The sequence below is a fragment of the Ambystoma mexicanum genome, chromosome 2q (assembly GCF_040938575.1).
Source record: "Ambystoma mexicanum isolate Mex_15411 chromosome 2q, UKY_AmexF1_1, whole genome shotgun sequence".
NCBI lineage: Eukaryota > Metazoa > Chordata > Amphibia > Caudata > Ambystomatidae > Ambystoma > Ambystoma mexicanum.
This window is the reverse complement of record NC_090924.1, coordinates 121,650,126-121,673,921: the sequence shown is the minus strand read 5'-3', so window position 1 is coordinate 121,673,921 and position 23,796 is coordinate 121,650,126. Positions and strand designations below refer to the sequence as shown.

Genomic DNA, 23,796 nt, shown 5'->3' with positions numbered 1-23,796 from the left:
GGAGGCGATGATAACTGCTGCACTCTCTCTCCACTAGCCCCTTTGAAGTTGCAGTGAACAGAGAAAATGGGGCCGAGAGAGCACTGAGGGCAAGAGCAAAGCGAGCTCTGGAGGCTAATTGCAGTAGATCTATAGGTGTATAGACTGAATGGAACTATTGATCACCACTTTGCATAAACATCTAGTGAGCTTTTTGCATTCATTATGTATGAGGAAAGAAAGTAAGAGACTGAGCAGAGTGGATAGCATAGCAGGCAGAGTACTGGGCAAATAGAATTAAGACTTTCTAGCAACTTATTATTCAAAATCTTTATTCTTATCTGGTCCGAGAAACTGCTCTTCCTACACAGCTCAGCACACTGATGCTCAGATTCTCGGTTATCCTTCAATGTTAAAGCAAGATTCTCATAGTTGTCTGTCATCTTTGCTGGATGTCTTAGTGAATTTGGGGGCCCCTCTCGTCCAAGCACCACACTGATATTTAAAAATGTGGCCTCATCATGAGTTGGGCGGTATCCCAGCAGTACCGCAACTCGAGCCGGCACAATTTGCGTCAGATCACTAGTTGCGGGGGCCATAAATCCCCATTCCCATTGGGTCCATGGGGTTGGGGTTGGGAGCACTCTTAACGCCAGCGGTAATTGCGCCGATGGTAGTGAAAACAGCCACTGAAAATAATTTTCCGCTCAACTCGTGATTTGGCCAGCCCTTAAATGCGACGGTAATACCGTTAACACCACATTTAAGGGCTCAGGCCAAATTCGTGATGAGGCCCATATGTCTTCGACAGATATTGGTACTGCCTGGGTACATTAAGCAGGCTCTTAGCAATCTTTGATCTGGTCTAAGTTTACTCTGGTCAACGGGAAGCATTAATCCTTTTTAAAGAACAAGCCGAGTTGTTGATCTTTTAGATATTGGTTCACCCTCGCAGATCAGGGACTGTGACAAGCAGAGGCGTTGCTAGAAGGGGAATTAGGGGGCTATAGCCCCTGGTCTTTTGGTTGTAGCCCCGGATAGAATCTCAGGGTCTACAACCAAAAGGCTAGCTAGCCCCGTGTCCTGAAAATCCCACCATTAGTGTAGCCCTGGATCTTTTCCAGACCTAGCAACACCCCTGGTGACAAGGATGTGTTACTCATAATGAACATTATTGGTAAGTAACTAAAGCATTATAATCCTTCAGACAAAAATTCAAGACGCTGCTTTTTTAGTTTCATCCTCTACACAAAACTCTTACCAGCCCAACACTTAGACCTCTTTCTTGTGAGGTATAAAATGCTATGGAAGTGTAGCCACTCCTATAGTTATAATGGCACTGCTTTTTAGAAAGAAGGTGGTATGGAGAGATGAAAATGGATTGTTAGAGTAAGATGAGGTAACTTTAAAAAAGAGTGAGATATCACTGAAAGGACATCACCTCTAAGAAGAAGGAACTAAAGAAAAGACAGGAAGATGAGAAAGAAAGAAACCGGGAAAAGAAACGTGAACAGTGCAAAGGGAGATACATAGAGAAAGAGAGGCATTATAAAAGAAGGAGATAGGGAAAGGAGATGAATGAACAAGAGAAAAGGGCTCAGAGATGGAAAGAGCTCTCTTTATAGAAGGCACATCTTTTCTCAGACATGAAGCTAAAGATCGGCAAGAGATGTATACAGAGTAGGGGAGGGTGACCAGGTGCATGTGAGGACGCTCAGTATAGAGAATGACAATAGGTATGGTTATTGTAATCCAGAAGTAAGTGATTCAGCCAAAGAAATTTTTATTTTATTTTTTAATATATATTTTTATAAACAGGTCACATGATAAAATTACACAAGAAACACTTACCAAATATAAGGTTATATCTTGAGAATATACAGGAGAATGATATTGTCCATAGTACAGTAAGAAAACAGAGAAGAGGATGAGGGGGGAAGGTTCTTCTACCCTCCATTTCTAACCCCACTCTACTAGGAGCTCTGAATTTCTTCAACACTGCCGCCACCCAATCACTATACAATGAGGCGGGACCCAAGAACCCACAGACTAGGATGCTGAAGGGATTGGATCAGAGGCTGGTTTATAACTTTTCAGATTTCAATTAGTTGAATTCGTTGCAGAATGTGGATGAGGTAGGCAACCTGCGGCTCTCCAGGTGTCTTGGCATGCAACTCATATCAGGCCTAGCCAGTATGGTCCGTGATGAATGATCTTGGTAGTCATCTTCCAAAATGTCTGGAGGGCCACACCAAGCCTTACCCTGCACTAGTTGTTGGCTGTAGTACAGGGACATTACTGTGAATGTAGGAATAGTAACAGAGGCCAGGTGGAGATTAATCGGGAAACACAATTGTCAGTTTATGCCCTAGCACACAAAGCAGGTCTGTGAGGATGGGTGATGGAGAAGCACTATGGCAGTGGTTCATAAGGAGGCAGCAGACCTAAGACTGGTCCAGCTGAGGGGAGCATAAGCCAGAAAATAAGATTCAGGAAAAGGGACAGAAGAATGAGATAGTTCAGAGTCTTTGGAAACATAGACTTTTCATTTTAGTGGTTCATCTCTTCTGACATTGACTTGCTTAAAGCCTTACTTTTTGATAACTTACTGAATGGTATGAAATATAAACTGACCATCTATATTGGCTTTGTCACTGATTGGGCCATTAGGAGGAACCAGAAAACACTTAACATATCATTGAATAAATTTGTAGGGCTGCAAAGGTAGTGAGTCCTGTCATAAATGTCTAGATTTTCTTTAAATCTGATTGGCTGACAGAAGAAGGTGTAATGTAGTGGACTGAGAGTAGGAGGTCCTTTCTTACTACACGGGTAGTCTTTACTCCAGTTGTTCTTCTTGCAGAACTTCTTTTTAGGTGGCGATCATGTTAAATCTATTTAAATATTTGTCCTTGTGAATGAGGCATATTGCTTTATCCTTACACAGTGCATTGGGGCTACTTTTATTACTGGAAATTGGACACTTGATCTTAAGGATTCTCTACTCAACCGGGCTATGAATGGCCTCCACTGGCAACTTATTGTCATACTTTTCGAGAGTTATTTGCCCGAGGGGAAGTATATAATTTGTTACAGATTCATATTTCTACTTCACATCTATTAGTCCTTAATGTGTGAGGGACATGTTGCTCCAAGGAGCAGTTATGGTACTGGCTTCCTCCTTAGATGGTTGTACAAGCTCTTTAACCACCGACCAGCTCTAGGCCATGGTGAGGCTGTTCAGCAGATTGAATTCACACAGACCTGTAATGAAAGGCTAAGGGATCCCAAGCAGAAATTATACTTTCCATGAGCAGAGAGGTCTCACCCATCCGATAACCCAGGATAGAACTTCGTTGTCAAGTAGCCGGATCTTTCCCTTTGGACAAGCCAAAAAAGGAGATGGAGAATTCTTTTCAAAGCATGGGTCCATGGAATAACAGTCAACTTGAATGTGATCTATCCTGACCTAGACACTGCCTACCTTTTCTAGATTGCATGAAGCCGTACTATGCTCCACATATGTGTATAATTGGAAATGAGTCACTATTCTGCGCATGTGTATCCAATTGCAGATCTGAACAATTGGGCTATCTTTAAGCTCCAATATCTAGCAGTTTGGCAAGGTACCAGAGCCAAGAATACTTGTGGTAGCTACTCTGGCAAATAAAAGGGCCCACTGTCTGAGTCCCAGGAATTCTGATCAGGTCATTAAAAATTGTAGATGCCTAACTGAGACATCAACAGTATGGAAGCCTGCAAACACATAATAAGCCAAACATTGAGGAATACATCCGGAAGATAAAACAATTTGGTGTGGACATCGTGTTCATTATAATATTTAGAGAACAATAATATTTAACATTATTTTCTAAACTTCAGGGTTTTCATTTTCTTTCTTGTTCTATTTTTTCTTCATTTCCTTTTTTCCAAAAATGTGTATCCCATTATTGGCAATGGTTTCTATTACATAAAAGTTGAGGAATGTCAAATAGGCTGGCCATAAACTGTGGTTGAAGTCTAATCCAATTTGAACTTTTACCAGATCCTCTAAACTCCCTTGCGGAAAAAACGTTTTCACTTGCTTTCTTGATTGTCCAGGGCAGGGCTGCACCCTTGGACTCGGACCAAAGAAAGTCTAGGTCCATGTTTTTTGCTTGTTGTTTTCAAGTAATATCTTTTTTGGGGGACATTTATAATATGGACTTTTATGGGGCAGTGGTTGGCTGGCCTTTAGGGAAATTGTTGCAGGGAATGTTTTCCAACTATTTTACTGCACAGGCAATCCTGCACCAGAGTACAGTCGCTGCAGTGTTGTAGTCTCTTTTTGGCATTAACTGGTCTATCACTGCATTGACAACCTCAGCAGTGGACCTTGATAACCACAGTCACGATGGTCATTCTTTTGCAACAAGCTTCCCTGGACCACTTCACCAAGAATCCTTGAAATGTGGTGTGAATATGCTGTGACAGCATTTTGTGGATGGTATTGGCCTCAAACAAATAACTGCTTGCAGAGCAAGATGATGCTTTAAAACATAGTACTCTTCCCGCCACTCAGTGGTAATGCTTTTATTCACTCGGAAGTGAGCAATATTTAGCCAATCCACAGAGATTTCAGTTTGCCACTCATAGAAGTCTCTACAGCAGGTGCACAACTCACTCTGGAACTGTCCAGGTTAATTATAGGTAGGACATGCTCTCTCATGACTGTGGGAATGACATTTAATACATTAAGTGTTTTTGGGGTGTTGGCAAATTGATGCTTTGAATCTGGGAGAAATGATGCTTAGCAGAAGCGTTTACTATAGGACAAGAGTGTGCCTAGCACTTCTCTTTCATTAGTGTTCCTGCCTATTTTTGTTACTGAAACTGATAAACACTGATAATAGTCTCAGGACATGTCTTTTGTTACTTTAATCATGACTGCTTTGACAATAGGCGTACAAGTCCTGGTTCTGCCATATCAGTCTCGATACCTAAAACCTCAAGGGGTTCAGGTAGCCTGGATATGAACGTGGAAATGGTTATCAAAGGGAAACACTGATAGTGAAAACAGTCACGTGGAGAGAAATACCACTTTAAAAGATGAATGAAGGAGAGGCATCAATCAGGCATTGGACTGTCACATAGAATGTGTACATCTTCATACCAAGTAAATGACATGGAGAGAGATTTCTTAAGGCGGAAGACCTAAGGATAATGAAGTCTTTAGGAATTCCAGTAAAATCCAAGTGTCCATAATACCAACAGTAGGAAAATGCATCATCTCATAGTCTAGCTATCCACAAGTTCAATGGTTTTCTGAAAACATAACATGGTTAGAACCTCCATCCAGAAAAGCCTTAAATTGTAGGTATGGTGCATGCTTTCCACCTTTCCTGTTGCAGCTAGCAGGCATGCCCTCTGTGAATGAGTCATGCGTGAGAGCCAACACTTTTTAAAGAGGGTCAGGGCGTAGGGTCCAGCCTTGGTCCAATCCCATCCGCAACCCTTGTAACATGACTAATACCAAAAGGCAGCATCAGTCCTCAAAGCACTCTACTGACAGAGACTCCACCTTTCATGTGTCATGAGCAGCATCTGGACTGCCATTGGCTTGTTCGAGGCAGACACTTGTAATAGCCTCCCAAGCTTGCATCTGATCATCTGCACTTGTCTTGTACCCTTAGTTTAATTTGAATCTAAAAGTAGTTCTGGTACAATTGAAGTCATCAGCCTTGGATCTGCACAATGACAAAGGTGGTTATGACAAGTCCACATCTGGGATACATCACTTGACCCTGAGTATCAGCAACACACGTATAAACAGCACCCCTTCCCCCTGTGCCCTTCTCCCCTCCCTTACTGGGTGCCAGTGTTCTATTAGCATCTGTTTCCATGTTTAGCAGTTTGGAAGAGAATGTGGATGAGATTCACGAACTGCCCAATAAGCATGGACTTCAAAAATATATCCAAGCGTCCCTCACCTGCAGGACCCAACAATGGCTATCGCTGAAAAGACACCAGACCCTCCCGCCCAACCACCTCCCAAAAGGGACCCATTCTCACAGTGAATCATGGTGGCCCAGTGTTTTAACTGGCTCCACAATACCTGATTTTTCTCACTCATAAGTAAAAAAATAACCATTTTACAAGGACATGCAAGGCGTCACTGGGAATTCACAAATACTTCTAACCACGCCTCTGGACCCGGGGTAACTCTCAGGACGTACCCACTCTTCTGTAGGGGGGGCTGGCTATCTCACTTCAAACAGCGCATTAACTTCTAGTGAAAGTTTTGTTCCAATGCATCCCACAGATTCACCTCACCCACATGAGGCAGTCTAAATTTGTTGCTTTTCTGGACAACCCGTGATCAGTCTGAGTTTTCAAACCCAGAATTTAGCGTATTCCCTTGTTCTAGATATTAAGGAGACACACTCCCTCTTCCTCCCATTCACTGACATACTTTTCCAACAGTTGCTCCTGCTTACAGAAAGTATATTCTTCCCCTCATCAGTGGCACAGATCAGTACCTTACTCTTCATAGCACTCTAAATCCTCCTACCATAAGTGTCTTCTTCTACCTAAGTGATACATCTCCTAACTCCATTACCTCTGTCCAAAGAGTATACAGACACATTCAGAAGCCTATATTTCTTTCTTCTCTTTTAACTTCTCCAGCTATGCTTGGCACAACCTCCCCACCAGGTCCTTTCCCAAAGTGCTCAGATGTTTGACAAAGTTCCTCTCCTTCAGCTTTCCTCCAAGCTCCTAACCACTGACAGCCTTGTCGCTCAATATTTGTGGAAAGCACCAAGGCTAATCACATGTGGCACTGGCTCTTCCTATCCACTGGACTTTGTCTAGGCGACTAGGCTTGCACAATCACCTGGCTCCAAGCTGGATCACTCCCAGAACATCCTGATTGATAACTTATGATTGATGACATTCTTAAACCCTGTGCTCATCTCCCCTAACATTGCAGCTTTTCCAAACCGGAAATACAATGAAACATTGAAATGGTGGATTTGGTGTAGCCAGCTCTGACTGCCTGAGCAAACATGGAAAAGAAAGCAGATCAATACCCATCAGCTTTTTCTACTCCCTGGGCTCCACGGTTTCTAAATTTCAGAAAAAACTGCTCTAATATTCTGCACTCAAAGACCTGTTCCTTCTCCATCTTCCACCTTCACTCATTGATGATCTGCTTCTTCAAAGAGGTGGACTGGCCATTTGGGAAATGAGAGGAATTGTTGACCGTCATTGTATCTGAAAATACTGATACAGTAGTGTTGCGGTCAGTGTGAGTCTGATGTCAGGCAAAGCATTAAGGGATAGAATGATGTGTGAAGATGTGGGGAGAGGGATGAGTGATTGAGGAAATTGTGGTGTGCTGGTCAGTGTATGAATTAGTTAAATGTGTACACTGACTAGATGATGACTTTGGTTTTGGTTTATCATTTTTCAGTCTCTTCTTTCCCATCCATCACCCTCTGGTCTTTGGGGCCCTCAATATGACGGAGAAATGCTCCTATGGGGCTGATCACTTTTGAGGTAGAATTGGGTTACCTGAAAAGAGTGAAATGTGAGGATCTGCCTCCTGAAGAATGACATTTAGAGCAGCATGTATACTTTGAAGAGTAGCAGTGAAAAGGGGAGACCCTGGGTGACAAACACATTGTTCTTTTACTAACTCCCCACCTCCACTTGCTAATTTCTGTTGGGGATGGTGTCAATAATTGTGGTGATGATGTGCAGTTTGTTAATGAGTTTACTGTATGTCATGACAGTAAGGTAGTTTACAGGTATAGGTGGATGAGCAGCGGCATACAAGGCATGTGTGAGCTAAAATGTTGTCTTTTGTGTTATCAATGTATTTTCAGTACCATGTCTTGTCCTAAAACCTTATTTGCATTTATGTATGTATGTTTTATGTAGGTATGTGTGTATCTTTTTATGTATGTATGAGTAAGCAGTTTGATTGAGTGGACAATTGCATTGGAAAGCGGCCACATGGCACTAGCGGAAAAAGCAAGCATGTATGTAGTTTTATTGGATCCATGGACTGATGGAATTGCATCTCTACAACCATTACGCACCCTACTGATAGACAGAGGAGGGGCTGCTATTGGATTTTAGTTCATTACCTGCTTGAGTTGTGAATAACATTTGAAACCAACATGCTCCAGGTTTTGATACCTTTTATTGGACTAATACAAATAGCGAGACAAGATGGGACAATGCATGAACCTGTTAGGTAACCAATTACTTCTTCAAGGGATTGTAACCGGTTAAGCTGAACGAGCAAGCGCTCCTCTATGACGGAATGTATTACAAAAAAAGTGCAAATATTTTCATTGATTGTAATCTGAGCAGGAAGTAAATGAAAGAAAGATGCAAAAGCAAGCAGAGCTTGGCAGTTACGTTTTGTGGTGACCCCCAAATTAGCTGCTCTACAATATATTTTGGAGCGTTTTATAGTTTTTATTGGACACTGACAGGAAATAGAATTAACATGGGCTTCAGGGTTCAAGCATCTCTTGAATATAAACTTTCAAATACCAATAAAACTGACATATACTGTGCTGCAGACATAAAATAATTTGATTGTGCACGTGCCTTTTCACATGCCAAACAAATGATTTCTATTGAAATAATGAAATCTTGTCTACCGTTTATTATTGTACATTCACAGCACACAAGAGGGCACTAGATTTTTGTGGCAGGAAAGGAGACCCCTAATATGCCTTTCTTTTTCTCATCCCTGTGAATATTGGTAGAGCCTTAACAATTCTGTCCAGTTGGATCAGTACCTTTAGACTGATGACCACCAAGTGCATGTGTTCTGCAGATCTGCTCTGTTTGTATCGTAGCAGGTTTTCTCTCCATGCGAAAAAGGGATCGAAATCACTGGGTCCTATTTTGGACCTGCTTGTAGCATGCAAGAGCCTGACAAGCTTGATCCCAGCGGCTACCTAGAGCTACCTTTGAAACCTGGGGCCTCAAGGTGACATGTGGGTCACCAGTTGTAGTGTGCCACTCATGAGGAAGTTAGATTTGCATGACGTCCTCATTATCCAGAGGTAGCTCCTGTTTTACTGAGTGGTGCTTGATACAGGAGCAGCGTTTAGCTGTCACTCATCTAATCTTTATTTCGATCTCTGAACAGTCAAGTTGTCTGCCAGTTTATCTGCCTGAGTATATTTTATACTGAGAGGATGTATAGAGTGTGGTGAGCTCATGATCCCCTGACACATCACTGATCCTTTTTTGTGACCCTGATGAAAGCTTGTCCCGTGCTGGGTTTTTCTTCTATCTGTGGATTTGTTTGTGTCACTGTTTCTTCTCAAGCAGTTTCCAATTAATTAGAGCAGGGGTCTCCAAGTCTGGCTTTGAGCGCACTGCCAAACCAGGTATTATGATAACTCTCATTTACATTCACTGTATTCAAATGTATTTTGTGTTGATATCCTGAAAACATGGCATTCCATTGGCACTTGAGGACCAGACTTTGAAAACTACTGAACTAATATGTGCCACAAGGTAATGTAGGACAGACAACCGTAGCCTTGATATGGCAACATGTGTTGGAAATCAAAAATTCCCACTCCCACTTTCTTTTTCTACACCTTGAAAAGACAAATGGAACTTTTTGCCTGAGAGTGTGAAGGATGCAATCTAAGCCCAAGAAATATGCATGTGACTTAATATTCTGCTAGCGTCTGATAAATGTATCTGACTTCTGCATTTTATTGTGCCATCTTGACATATTGTTTCAGTCAATCCAACAAAAGACCGGACTAGAGCATTTGGGGTCCAGACTGCACTAGCAGTGACAAACCTTTCCCCTCACATACTAATGCCAATAGAAGAGTTGAGTGGGTTGGGATAGTTATCCGCAATGTGGACATGCCAGGGGTAAGTTTGACCCTGGAAGGTTACAGTTGTTTAAGTAGGATTTTTGCTTGGTAACCCAAGGCATAAATCAGTTTTAAAAAATTGATTATCAGAGTTAGCTTAATAAAATGTTCTTGATTAGCAAACAAACGTATTAAGAATTTTGTACTCATTTTTTTATGACACCATAAGTTATTTATACCAGAGACATAAAAAGAGCAATGATAAAGCATGTGTGTACCATTGAAGTAAGAGGTTAGTTAGATGAGTTCTGGACAATGTAAAGGTTAGCTGCATGAATGGACTCAAATCAATAAATAGATGTGACAAAAAGGCTCTGAAAACAGTTTTAAGTGCAAGGCTCTGTGCAGCTGGATCCAGCCAGTTTTGCACAAGGCAGTGTCCCGTGTGTGTGTGTGTGTGTGTGTGTATGTATGTATATATATATATATATATATGTATATATATATATATAATATTTTTTTTGTTTAATCGTGGTTAACAATTTTTACAAACTTGGTACAGATTTTTGTTTTTGTGATATCTGTTTTTTTTTCCTTTCTTAGCTGGGTGAAAGGGGCATTGTCTTCCAGCCGTTTTATCCTACCCATGTAAGCTTTGGTTTTAACCTGTTGCCTTTCCGTCTAGGTCCAGGCTATCCTTGAATTTTGCTGTTGCTATTGTCAAGGATGTAGAATCCCCGCTCATCATTTGATTCCACCAGACTTCGTCGGTTGTTGTCCTATGTTTTAGTCTGTGGGGTCGAAGATCGGCTGTTCTTAAGTTGTCTATTCCTGGGCAGAGTAGACGAAGGTGACGCACTGTCTCGATGCTTTGTGTCGCTGAACAATAGCGACAGATGTTGTTTTCGGATTGCTTACGGAAGGATCAAGCATATATGCTTGACCCATCATTCGTTCTACAAGGAGAACCTCAGATGTTACATAAATCAAAAAGTTCACAAAGTTGAAGGAAAATCATAGCCCAAGAGAGAGTATGTAGCATGGTGTTGTGGCAAGCAGGGCAATTGTCAACTTCAGGTGGACAAGATGGCCCTTGTCTGTGATTGATAGCAATTAATAAATATAACGTTAAATTCCACCTTCAGGGGAGGGCAGGGACACTAATTGCCCTCAAGCCTGAGCCAGGTAGGCCCAAGCGCATCAATCTAGCTCTGCACACCCATTAAATCAGCATTTATCACTATTAGCACTCAGAGCCAGCAGAGGTACTGATACTTTTTTTGTTTGTGTTTAAGGGATCAGGCTTTGGGCAATACACGCTTTCCTTACAAATAAATTACACATATGTCTGCGATTGGAAATCACACTTTCCAGGACCAGGTGGTGCGCAGGTGAGTTAGCAGGGATTGGACGTGTCGAGGTGTGGCATTCCAGTGGAGACTCTGCATGGGGCAGCACTGCCAATGACATGGTGAAGGCTGGGCAGAGGCGCAACGGGTCACTATGAAATGCAGGCGGCTGCTTGCAGATTCCGCATGTGTTCCAGGCCTCCAGATTAGCCTGCTCCATCTCACAGATGCTAATATATGATGCAATTAGAATCGAGCTCTGGATGCTAATTGCAGTAGATCTGTAGGTTTCCAGACTGGATGGAACTATTGGTCACCGCTTTGCGTAAACATCTGGTTAGCTTTGTGTATTCATTATGTAAGAGGAAAGAAAGTAAGATACTGAGCAGAAGGGATGGTGTAGCAGGCAGAGAACTGGGCAAACTAGGTTGAATATTGTAGTTTGCGGCCATCTCACTTTCAGGCATGCTGGTATAAAGCAGCAGGGTGATGAGATAGAATGCCAAGGAGTTTGGGATCAGCTCATGTGTTGAGTACTAGTTGCACAGATAAATGCAACCAAACAGGACAAAATATAGTTGTCACTATGAGCTTTAGATACACTAACCCAAACTTTACGGAAGAACATGGAGCCCATGCAGTGTTTCACAGTAGCAATACTGTAATTATGCATTATACAGCAACTCAAATTTGTAGGAATGGAATCGCTTGTGTTTTTAAAAAATAAATAAAGTTAAGATATACTGGTCTTTGACAGACAGGATATAGTGAGCTTGATAAAAGTATCACGCCGATATTTCTGGTTTGCAATTATTTTAAAATGAACTGTTCTTGCCTGGCACTCCCTCACAGGCCTTTGGCACTTTTAAGAGTGGAGGAGATGATAACTGCTGCACTCTCTCTCCACTAGCCCCTTTGGAGTTGCAGTGAACAGAGAAAATAGGGCCGAGAGCGCACTGAGGGCAAGAGCAAAGCGAGCTCTGGAGGGTAATTGCAGTAGATCTATAGGTGTATAGACTGAATGGAACTATTGATCGCCACTTTGCATAAATACCTAGTGAGATTTTTGCATTCATTATGTATGAGGAAAGAAAGTAAGGGAACAAGCAGAGTGGATAGCATAGCAGGCAGAGTACTGGGCAAATTAGGTTGAATATTGTAATTTGCGTCCATCTCACTTTCAGGGTAGCTGGTATAAAGCAACAGGGAAAGGAGATAGAAAGTCAAGGAGATTGGGATAAGCTCATGGGTTGAGCACTAATTGCACAGATGTATGCAACCAGCAGGTCACATAACTAGGTTTGCTATCAAAAGCATTTGGCTGTGTGATCACGTAAATATTCAAACGTGTTCCCTCATCAATATGATGCATCTTCCCGGACAAAATGAAATATAGTTGACACTATGAGCTTTAGATTTACTAACCTAAACTTTACTGAAAAACATGGAGTCCATGTAATGTTTTACAGTAGCAATACTGTAATTGTGCATTATGTAACAACTTAAATGTCTAGGAATGGAATTGCGGGACTATCTTTAAAAAGTTCAGGATATAGTTAGCTTCATAAAAGTATCACCCCGATTATTTCTGATTTGCAATTATTTGAAAAATAACTTTTCTTGTCTTGCACTCCCACACAGGCCTTTGGCACTTTTAAGAGCGGAGGATTTGATAACTGATGCACTCTTTCTCCATTAGCCGTTTTTGAAATTGCAGTGAACAGAGAAAAGAGGGCAAGAGAGTAATTCAGAGTAAGCTGTGCTTTCATTGAACAGGGCAATTTAAATAGCTAGCTGTGCTACACAAGTGTCAATTTAATTAGCAAACATACACAATTGCTTAGCAAATTGCTATGTGACACTGCTTATGTTATGCCATCTAACCTGTGCTCTATAGCAAAACAAAAGAGGTGATGGCTGGAAGGTTTTTAATTAATCTCAACCTCTGGCATTGCTCTGGGCAACACTCCAGATCATCGTTCTTCGCCTGCCAAGCCATTACAAAAGGGGACAGACCATATGCAAATCAGGCTTGGTACGACCCCAAAGGGGGCAGTCCAGCCCAAACTGCTTAGTCACATCTCTTCTGCACAAGACCACAAGCATCCCCAGACATGTATCAGCCTTGTTGGGCCTCATCAGTGAGGAGTAGCTTGAGTCTGTATGCGCAGCAGGCATGGAACCCACATCTGGGGATAACCGTCCCACTCGGGTGGCTATAGCAAAACAAAAGAGGTGATGGCTGGAAGGTTTAGAATTAATCTTAACCCCTGGCGTTGCAACATTGTAACCTGTACTAGGCACGGTAGAGAACTGTTGTAGTGGGCGGCTGGGTAAATGGGTTGCTGTGGAGTCATGCTGCCATCCTTTTAGATGTCCTGGCTATTTGTGGGAAGGCATTGGTGGAATCTGAACATAGTTAAGGGGCGGAGAGGGAAGGGGATTTGTTTAGCTTTTTGGATACAAGGGCTTTATGAAGCTTAGGGTGGCGTGGAAGTGTGTAAGGGCAGGGGTAAGATTTTCAAGCTGCAAGCTACTAGCTAGGGATGAAAAATCAATTGCCACCTCAATTCTCCACATAACCACAGCACATAATTTCTTATGTGCCAAGAATCAATTATCACTCACCAGTGGCTAGTGCAATGTTTAGCTCTTTGCAGGGGTTTATATGAAGTCTTGCATTCTTCTGTCCTTTGTTGTTAAGGAGAGGGCTTTGTGTAAAAAGAACAAGTTACTCTCTTACCTGGTAACGTTCTTTCGATGGGATGGTCCGACGACGTATTCCATATCTATGACAGTAATCACCACAGCTGTGCTGCTTCAGAAAATCCTTCGGCTTCTGCATCAATGACGTCGATACGCCATCCTTGAGGGCCTCCGTTGAGCTGACGTCACCGGATGTTATAAGTAGGACGCACGACGCCCTTAGCCTCAGTTGTAGTTTTTTCCCCAGAACGTGTGGCACCAATCTACTGCCAGTACGACCACAGAAAGCCTTGCTGAAACGTAAGCTGCAATCGCATAAGAATTTCTGGAGCGGGTTAGGCAGGGAGGGAGCGATATGGAATACGTTGTCGAACCATCCCATCAAAAGAACGTTACCAGGTAAGAGAGTAACTTGTTCTTCGAGGGGATTGGGTCCTCCGACGTATTCCATATCTATGACAGACTCCCAAAGCAGTACCAACCTAAGGAGGTGGGAAAAGAATTTAGAAAATACAAATTTGGAATGTCCAATCAAATTGCAGAGTAAAGGACCGCCTTGCCAAAGGCCAGATCCTGCCCATGGGAAGAATCTAGGGAGTAGTGACGTACAAAAGTATGAACCGAAGCCCAAGTGGCTGCATCACAGATGTTACAAATAGGAACACCCCTCTGCAGAGCAGTAGAGGCAGCCATACCCCTAGTCGAATGGGCCCGTCAGCCTACCGGAGGGTCCTTACCCGCCAAGCGGTAACACTCAGAAATTGCCAAGATAATCCATCTGGACAAAGTCTGCTTAGTCACAGCTTGTCCCAAACGCGTTCCAGCGTAACCAATAAAGAGATGATCATCCACTCTGACCCCGGACATGCGTGAAATGCAGAAACTTAAAGCTCTCCTAGGATCCAGCCTATGGAGCCTCTCCTCTTCCTTACAGGATGTGGAGGAGGATAAAATGCCGGAAGAATAACCTTCTGGCTTAAATGAAATTCCGACACCACCTTCGGAAGAAAGGAAGGACGAACTTGAAGGACAACCCTGTCCTTATGAAACACAGTGAAGGGTGGCTTAACTGAAAGTTCCTGTAACTCACTCTGCGAGCGGAAGTGACCGCTACTAAAAATACAGTTTTAAGGGTTAACAGTCGCAAAGGACAAGAATATAAAGGCTCAAATGGAGCACCCATTAGAAACTTGAGAACAAGATTCACATCCCAACCGGGCACCTGAAAAGGTGATGGAGGGAACACATTAGTGAGCCCTTTCAGAAACTGAGAAATTAAAGGAATTTTAAAATAAGAACACTCCTCAGACGAGCGTTTAAATATGGACAGCCCCGCCAGGTAACCTTTAACGGTACCCATTTGCAAGCCCCTGTGGGCTAAAGAAAGCAAAAAAGACAGAACCATAGGAATGTCGCATGAAAAAGGATCCACATTCTGAACCCTGCACCAGTCGCAGAACTTTCTCCAACAGCAACGGTACAAGGACTTTGTTGCCGGCTGTCTGGCCGAAAGCAACACCTCCATCACGTCTTCAGGAAGGTCCCAATCCATATACCTCAACCTTTCAGAAGCCAAGCGTGAAGGTTGAGGGATCTGACCTCTGGATGGAGAACCTGACCCCCCGCCCGTGACAGCAGATCGTCTCGGTAGGGAAGACGACGTGGAGGGCAGATGGACAAGTCCAGAAGGTCCGGGTACCATGTCCTCTGGGCCCATGCCGGAGCAATGAGGATCATCTGGGAACCGAATCTCCGTAACCTCTGCAACACTTGCGGGATGACGGGGACTGGAGGAAACGCGTCGAGCACTCCGAAGGACCACTCCACTACGAACGCGTCTCCTAAGGCTCCTCTTGGAGGAAATTCCCACGAGCAGAACCTTTCGCACTTCCGGTTGACACTGGAGGCGAAGAGATCCACTTGAGGGGTCCCCCAAAGGGCGACGATCTCCAGGAGAATCTTCTGAGCCAACTCCCACTCGTGAGAGATCGCGCTCTGCCTGCTCAGAGCGTCCGCCGTTTCGTTTACGTCTCCGGCCGGATGAACTACCGAAATCGAAATTTCCTGCTGGATGGCCCAGAACCAGAGCTGCATCGCCTCCCTGCACAGAGGAAGTGACCCTGCCCCCCCCCCCTTTTTGTTGAGGTAGTGCATGGCCACAGTGTTGTCTGTCAGAATCAGGACATTCTTTCCTCGCACAGTTGGCAGAAAAGCCTTCAGGGCAAGCCTGACGGCCCTCAGCTCCAACAGATTGATATGGAGTCTGGACTCCGACGGAGACCAACGACTGCTGACTGTCAGCTCGTTGGCATGAGCTCCCCATCCCTTGAGGGACACGTCCGTCGCGATCATCACCTTCGGCCAGGGTAGCCAAAACAGAGCCCCCCCATCAGATTTCCTTCGACGGCCCACCACAGAAGGTCCTGGGAGACCGAGGCCGGCACCTGAACGGGGTCGGACAACCTGCCGGAGGACTGTGACCACTGGAGCTTGAGAGCCCATTGCAAAGATCTCATCTGCAACCTGGCCTCTGGCACCAGAAGAATGCAGGATGCCATGAGGCCGAGCAACCTCAAGAACTCGAACGCTGGGAGACAATGGGCATGCTGAAACTTGTGCACCATCTGCTGAATGTGTTGAGCCCTCACCTGGGGAGGAAAACACTGCCCCAGGGACGTGTCAAGCACTGCTCCGATGTACTGGAGCCGCTCTGTCGGCATCAAGTGGGACGTTTATAAGTTGAGGGTGAAGCCCAGCTTGTGAAGGGAGTGCCAGGTGACGGACAGATGATTCAGGACTTGCTCGGGAGAGCGCGCCCTGATCAACCAATCGTCCAGGTATGGGTAGACGTGAATCACCCCTTTCCTGAGATAGGCTGCCACCACCACCATGAGCTTGGTGAAAACCCTCAGGTGGAGGTCAATCCGAACAGCAGGACCCGAAACTGAAAGTGCGAGTTGCCAACCGTGAACCTCAGGTACTTCCTGTGCTTGGGATGGATCGGCACATGAAAATAAGCGTCCTTGAGGTCAAGAGACACCAACCAGTCCTGAAGTTGAAGGGCCTGGAGGACTTGAGAAAGAGTAACCATCTTGAACTTGTCCTTCCTGAGGAGCTTGTTCAACCCGTGCAAGTCCATGATGCGTCTCAATCCCCCGTCTTTCTTCGAAATCAAAAAATAAGGGGAATACCATTCCTTGTTCCTCTCCGCTACAGGCACCAGTTCTATGGCGCCTTTCTCCAGCAGGGATTGAATTTCCTGCGCAAGGAGCGGATCCGGACTCTTCAAAGATAGATTCCCTGGTGGATTGTCGTGAGGTCTCTGCGGGAAAGGAAGACAGTAGCCGTGGGCAATGATCTCCAGAACCCACACATCTGAAGTAATGGCACGCCATTCTACAAGATGTTGCACCAGCCTTCCCCCAACCGGAAAAGCATGGGCCTCATGACTGAGCTGAAGCGGCTGCGGCAGTGCCTGAGGGCAAAGAGGCTCTGCTCGCGCGGCCTTGGCACCTTGAGTACCTTTTTTTCCACCTCTGTCACTCTTACGGTTGCCCCTTTGACTAGCAGCTCCTCTCGATTTACTACAGGACGAGTAATATCGAAAGGAACCTCCCCTCCATTGCTGTCCCCTAGGACGAAAAGGCGCAGGTTGGCGAACTGCAACGCCCAACGACTTTGCTGCAGCTTTCGAGGTCTGCAACCTCTCAAGACTCTCTTCAGCCTTGCTGCCAAAAAGATGTTCACCATCAAAGGGCATGTTGAGGAGCCGGGCTTGCACATCAGGAGCAAAACCCGACTTCCGCAACCACGCAAACCTGCGTATTACGGTGCTCGCCGCCATGGACCGGCTGACGCAATCAACCATGTCCAGACCCGACTGAACGGATTCACACATGGCATCCTTGCGATCCTGCACAATAGCAAGGAAACCATCCCGTTCCTTCCCTTCGGGAATATGATCAGCCGCTAAGGAAATACAGTTCAACAGAGTGTGCGTGAAAAAAGACAAGGCACAAACGGAGTTGTCAGCCTGAAGCGCCATACCCCCAGAAGAAAATACCTTCTTCGCCCAGCCATCAAAATGTTTGTCATCCCTATCAGGAGGGATGGTAGGATACGACGGCTGCTTTGCTGGGGCCGTAGCCGCCTGCACCACCAAACTCTCCAGAGTAGGGTGCGTGGTCAAGTAGCAGGGGTCGCCACTGGCTGGGCGATATTTCTTTGGCAAGGACTTACTCACTGCCGGGAGACTCTCTGGAGAAGTCCAAGCTGCAGCCACCCTTCTCTGTAGGCCAAATGGAATGGCAGTACCGGGTAAGTTGGGGGACCATGGTCGAGGATATCAGTCAGATCATCCTGCTGAAAATCCCCATGGGGGGCAGACCACCCCAGGTAATCCGTGACCCTCGAGATCAGATGCTGATAAGAGGAGTCAGCATGCGTGCCAGGCTCAGGCCTACCAAATTCGACCTCCGGAGAGGTGTCTAGACACTGGCGTCGTGCAGCGACTGACGCAGGTCCTCAACTTGACTATGACCAGAAACAATGTCATCAGGAATCCCTGCAGGAACCTCACCTTCCTCAGACCCCTCCTCCACCTCAGGAATATAATCCAGAAGCTCGAAATAGGGAAGTAAAAAAGGAACAGAGACATGTTTTGCCTTAGCCAGAGCCTTTCTGGGGGGTTCCCCCGTACCACGAGGCATCCCTGACAAAGCCGCCTCGAAAGGCGTTGATGGCATCGATGGAATCGATGTTGAGCGTGGCGCCGACAGCTTCGACGGCATAGACACAGGCCTCGAGGGCGGAGCCCCGAGCGTGTTTCTCGACAGCCTGGGCGCCGATGGCGTCAACGACTTCGGAGGCGGGGCCACGAGAGTGTCCGTTGATGACCTCGCCGTCGAAGTCTTCCTCGAAGACTGCACAGGTTTTCGCGTTCTTGAGGGTGTCGAGGACCGGGACCTGGAACGAGCACGCCTAGAGCGAGCATCCTTGTCCGACCGGGACCTCGAAGGCACCCGGTGGTCGCAACGACTGCTCGAGCCCGAAGGCGGACGAGCGGCGTCTCTAGCACGGCCACAACCGGCATCCTCAGATGGCGCGGACGGACCGCAGCCCTGCGATTGAAAAATCACCAACATCTCCTTTAGGAAGAATCCCATTCCTCAGGAGTGGAATGCTTGTTGGGACAAGCAACCCACCGACGGGCAGAGTCCTCCGAAGAGGACGGGGGTGGCGACCTGTGACGGCGCTTCCTGGAGTGCCTCGACGAGGCAGAGGAATGGTGGGACCGACTCCCAGACCGAGAACCCCCGGACTCACGACGACGATGCAGAGAGTCGCCCCTCGAATCACCCGTCGAAAGACCAGTGGAACGCGACTTCCGGGGCTTGGCCACCTTACCGACCGACAGCTTCTTCTTACGCTCCCGCAAGGCGTTCGATGTGAGCGATTGGCAGTCGACACAGTCGTCCGTATCATGGTCCTCCCCGAGGCACCAGAGGCAAGCGTTGTGCATATCCGTTAGCAACATCTTGGACCCGCAGACCCGACAATTCTTAAAACCGGACCGCGGGGTGGAAGAAGCCGAAGACATCATGCTTACAAGTAGCAACGAAGAAACGGGTTCGAAGAACCGAAAGAACAGGATTCAGTAGAATCGAGGCACGCAGAGATCTCCGAAGCGAACACGTTCGCAGAAAAAACAGAACTGAGGCTACGGCGTTGTTCGTCCTACTTATAACATCCGGTGACATCGGCTCGACGGAGGCCCTTGAGGACGGCATATCGACGTCATCGACGCAGGACGCAGACACCGAAAGATTTTCCGAAGCAGCACAGCTGTGGTGATTACTGTCATAGATATGGAATACGTCGTAGGACCCAATCCCTTCCAACTGTTGTTTCTGCTTAAGACTGGGTAGGTCTGTGTTCATTTTGTATTGGTGCTTGGTGGATCTGGCCTGGTCCCAAAATTGTATTGCATTGCTGAATGTTCAGCTTAATCAACTTTTGGTGGGTGCATGCTGTCTCTGAGTAGGCTGTTTATAAAAGGGGTGGTAAGGTGTCATGTAAGCGTTCTTTGAAGTGAAGTCCTACAAGAGATGTGGACAGATCAGAATATATTTTTCCCTGTGCCTTAATTGGTTGTGTTGGTGGTGAGAGATGGGGTTGGGAATGCATGTTGAATAGGAGTAAGGGGTGGCTAGACTGGATCTTTCACGTTGAGGTGAGTAACTGAACTCTGATATGTATGCAGAGGATGAGCTAATGGTGGTCCTTACATGTGCTAGGCAAGGCATCATGTGCGATATAAGACAGTTGTTTCTTGTGATTAAAGAAGTGAATGAGTATCTGTTTTCTCTTCTCACTCAATGGGGCACTCATTCAATCTAAGGATTGAGGGATTAAGTGAATTAGTAAATCATTGAGCACTGGCAGTATCTAGTGTGCTTGTTAATCATTTTCTGAGAGGGCAATTTTAATGAATAACTCAACCAGCAAATGAATAGGTGAATAATTGCAGGAGCACGTTTTTAAATCAGTGACATAATTAGTGATTTAATGGGTGACAGTGTAATGGAATTAATGATTAGGGCATATTGTAAATGAGTGATTGAGAGGCAGCAGTAAATGAGGGTAAAAGAAGCAAGTAAATGTTGAGGTGACTGAACGACTGAATACATGGATGAATGAGAGTGTGTTGTTAACAGAGCAAGTAATTAGTTATGAATGAGTCATCAAGTGAGTATGAACAACTGAGTGAAGGTTCAAGTGAGCAGATGGCGTGCCACGTAGCAAGTGAAATAGTATGTTATTGACTGAGGAAACCATGACTCAATGAGCAAATGGAAGAATAATTATAACATGAGTGATAATTTGAAGGGTGCTTGTTGAGCAACACCAGGTACTCAATGTAGCCACATGGTTCTGTTTACACTGGCAGTCATTGTAGAAATGGTCAAATGGAGCAATAGCAAGATCAGGCAGTTGGTCTAACAGATTCAAATATGGAAGACTAAAAGCAGTAGGCAGGTGTTGAAGGATTTCCGGAATCAAAGCTGATTCCCTTTCACTAGTGATACATGGAGGCAGTCCTTCCAAGGTGGAGTCCAGGGAGGAAATCACTGTGTGCCACATTGCCACCCCAAGTAGCACTCTTAAGACATCATCGGAGACGGTTCTCTGATGCAGCGAGCATGTGGGGATCATTAAACCTCTGCTGGGATGTCCTTTGGTACTCAAACATGCAAATGGCTTTGCCCTACAGAACGCGTTTGTAAAGAGGACTTCCTACATGCCCCTACAGCACAGAAGCAAAGGCTCCTTTGATGAACCACCTGCATTTTGTGTGGCAGTTAAAAAACACGGACTGGTCCATAGGGAACTGATTGGCATGGACCCAGTTCTAAAAAAATGCGTGCCGTTCAGCTTTAATGCATGTTGAATAAGAAAACCCCTCCTTTCCCGTCATGAACAAACATGTTGATGATGTTATATAATTAGAGTGCAGTTAAGAAAAGGAACAGTGTATACAGAAGGGGTTAGGGGTGTTCTCCCCAGTCTTCATTCAAGACATGCAGTCATCGGAAACTATTACCCAAAAGGTCATGTAAGTGGTGGAGGCATTAAGCCCTATCCACTGCCTAAACCAGTCCAATTTCTGTCAAAATACTAGAACATTCTGAGCACATGCTCTCGAGGCACATGTATCACTTCAACAAAATAACTAGCAAGTATCAGAACTTATATCTCTTTTTGGAGTGATGTGAATTTGATTTTCTCAAAAATATTGGAAGCACTTTCTTTCTTCTCGCCACCCATATCCTTTGTGCTCACATACACATACACCCCTGGCTGTGTTCATCCTTTGTGAATAAATGGGCAGATGTAGTTGAACTAAAAGCTGAAAATTGGCCTGACCTCTGCTGATTCTTTTTTTTTCTCTTCCTCGCCCCAAACAGGTCTAAGCCTTGGGACAATAGATGAAATCTGATATCTATTCTCCAAACCTGTTGCTTTATCTCGGCCTTCGTTCACAGGCAACCCTCCTAAGAGACATATCCTGCTGCATGGATCTGGAGAGGTTGGCTGCTGCTGCACTGATCCCCACAAGAAATGTGGCACACCATTGACTCAGCACCTTGTAGGGGATAAATATATTACATGTATTTTTTTTACAATCCATACATCAGCGTCAAAGATGACCTTAGCTCTCCAGGTGTCTGAAAGGGGCAAAGGTAGAGGGAAAGGTAACTGCTTGCTTCTCCTAGAAGCAAAGTGATTTCTAAAATGTCCCCTCTCTTTTTCAACCTTATCCCCCTAAACCCCACCCTTTTCCCCAAGAACAAAGTAAGAATAGGGAAGCATGCATAAGTTGCAAATTCTGATATAAGACAGCATCTCAACAAAATAAAGCAAAACCACCTCTCCCAGCCACATCAGCCTTTCACGCCTGTAACCAACATAGTGGCGTCCCATACCCAAATACTTGTAAAGCAGTGTGTGAATGTTTGTGTGGGTGTGTCAGTGTGTATGTGTGAGCGCGTGCGTGCATTTGTGTGTGTGTGTGTGCGCATGCATGTGTGTGTATGTGTGTGATAGAGATGTAGGGAAGATCTGGAGCCAGTTGTCTGTGCAAACAAGGGGCACATAATCACACATTCTTTCTTGCCACTGTCAACAAATTCGCCATCACGTATGCCTGCCATGCTGCAGTAGTCCATCACAGCCACCTTCTATCATGCGTACATCCCATTTGGCCATTATTCCAGCTCCTACAGTAATTTCTGAAAGGGCTAGCACATTTTCAGCTGTTTCTTTATACTTTCCTTTATCCCCAACCCTTTGTCCCCACAGAATACACCCCAGTGCAATCCTCATTGTGCCAGGCACCAGCCCGGCTGAGCATGAAAGGCAGTGGTAAGCCACTCAGCAGGACATCCAATGGCACTACTCAGCAGCAGGCAAGTTGAAGGCAAAACAATGATACCCAGCACTGGAGGAAGGGCGGACTGTACACCACCATACTACCAAGATTCCACAAAGCTGGAACCCCACTCCTGAAAACAGCAGCCTGAGTTGTCTTCGATGTTCAAAATGTCAGCACAGAGAACACAACACAGAAGACGAGAGAGATGAGGTGGGTAAATTTACAGCCCCTCGCTGGAACATGGCATGTGGTGGAGCCCGACAAGGTGCGTGCTGTACACATGAAGCTTCTCCCTGGGAGCGCAGGATACTCGCACCCCTGTTCTCACGGTTGTTGGTGTCTAGCCAGTCCAGGTCCTGGCATCTCTCCCTGCCAGGACTAGTCTCTCATTGGCATGGTCAGTGCTGGGTGAAGATCGGAGGCCATATCTGCCAAGAGTTGTTCACTCCCCTGAGGCCATTTACTCGATCACCATGCAATGCGGCAGGTGCTGGGAAAAATACTTGAAGAGCTCTGGACTGGCACCTGGGCAGTTGGTTAGTTCAAGCTCCTCCAGGTCTTGGAGCTGGACCAGGCCTGACATGCCTGTAGTGGTGAGGAGCGGGCATCCTGAAAGAAAAAGAAAAAGAAAGAAGATTCAGCAATTAATCCCTAAATCATATGCTCCCTTAAATTTAGCCAATTGAAAGCCAATTAAACGGCTATTGCACTCTGAGATTATATTATACAGCAAAAAACATAATTATAAAAAGATTAGTCATTGTTACTTCTGCTACACACACTGGACTACTGAGTCTGGGCATTTGATCTTCTGGCTAAAAAAACTAAGATGTAGGACTTATCAAAAAATGACTTTGGGGAATGAATGTTAATGCATATGTATAATCCAGTAGAGCGATTAAACCCATTTCTAATTGGCCCTTCTCCAGTGTGTAATATGCTCAGTCAACCTGGCTTTTAGGTTCCCTTTACATTGCATTCA

General features: G+C 45.3%; 1 protein-coding gene across 2 annotated transcripts in view; it reads right to left on the bottom strand.

Annotated features, from left to right (window-relative positions):
* Window positions 1-1,758: 1,758 nt before the first annotated feature.
* Window positions 1,759-23,796, bottom strand: part of FBXL16 (F-box and leucine rich repeat protein 16) — a 522,147-nt gene continuing 500,109 nt past the window's right edge. For both annotated transcript variants that reach the window (XM_069647018.1, XM_069647017.1), the window contains one exon: window positions 1,759-23,423. In XM_069647018.1, the coding sequence (XP_069503119.1) occupies window positions 23,275-23,423 (149 nt within the window). In that variant the 3' untranslated portion in view covers window positions 1,759-23,274. The remainder of the gene's footprint in view (window positions 23,424-23,796) is intronic.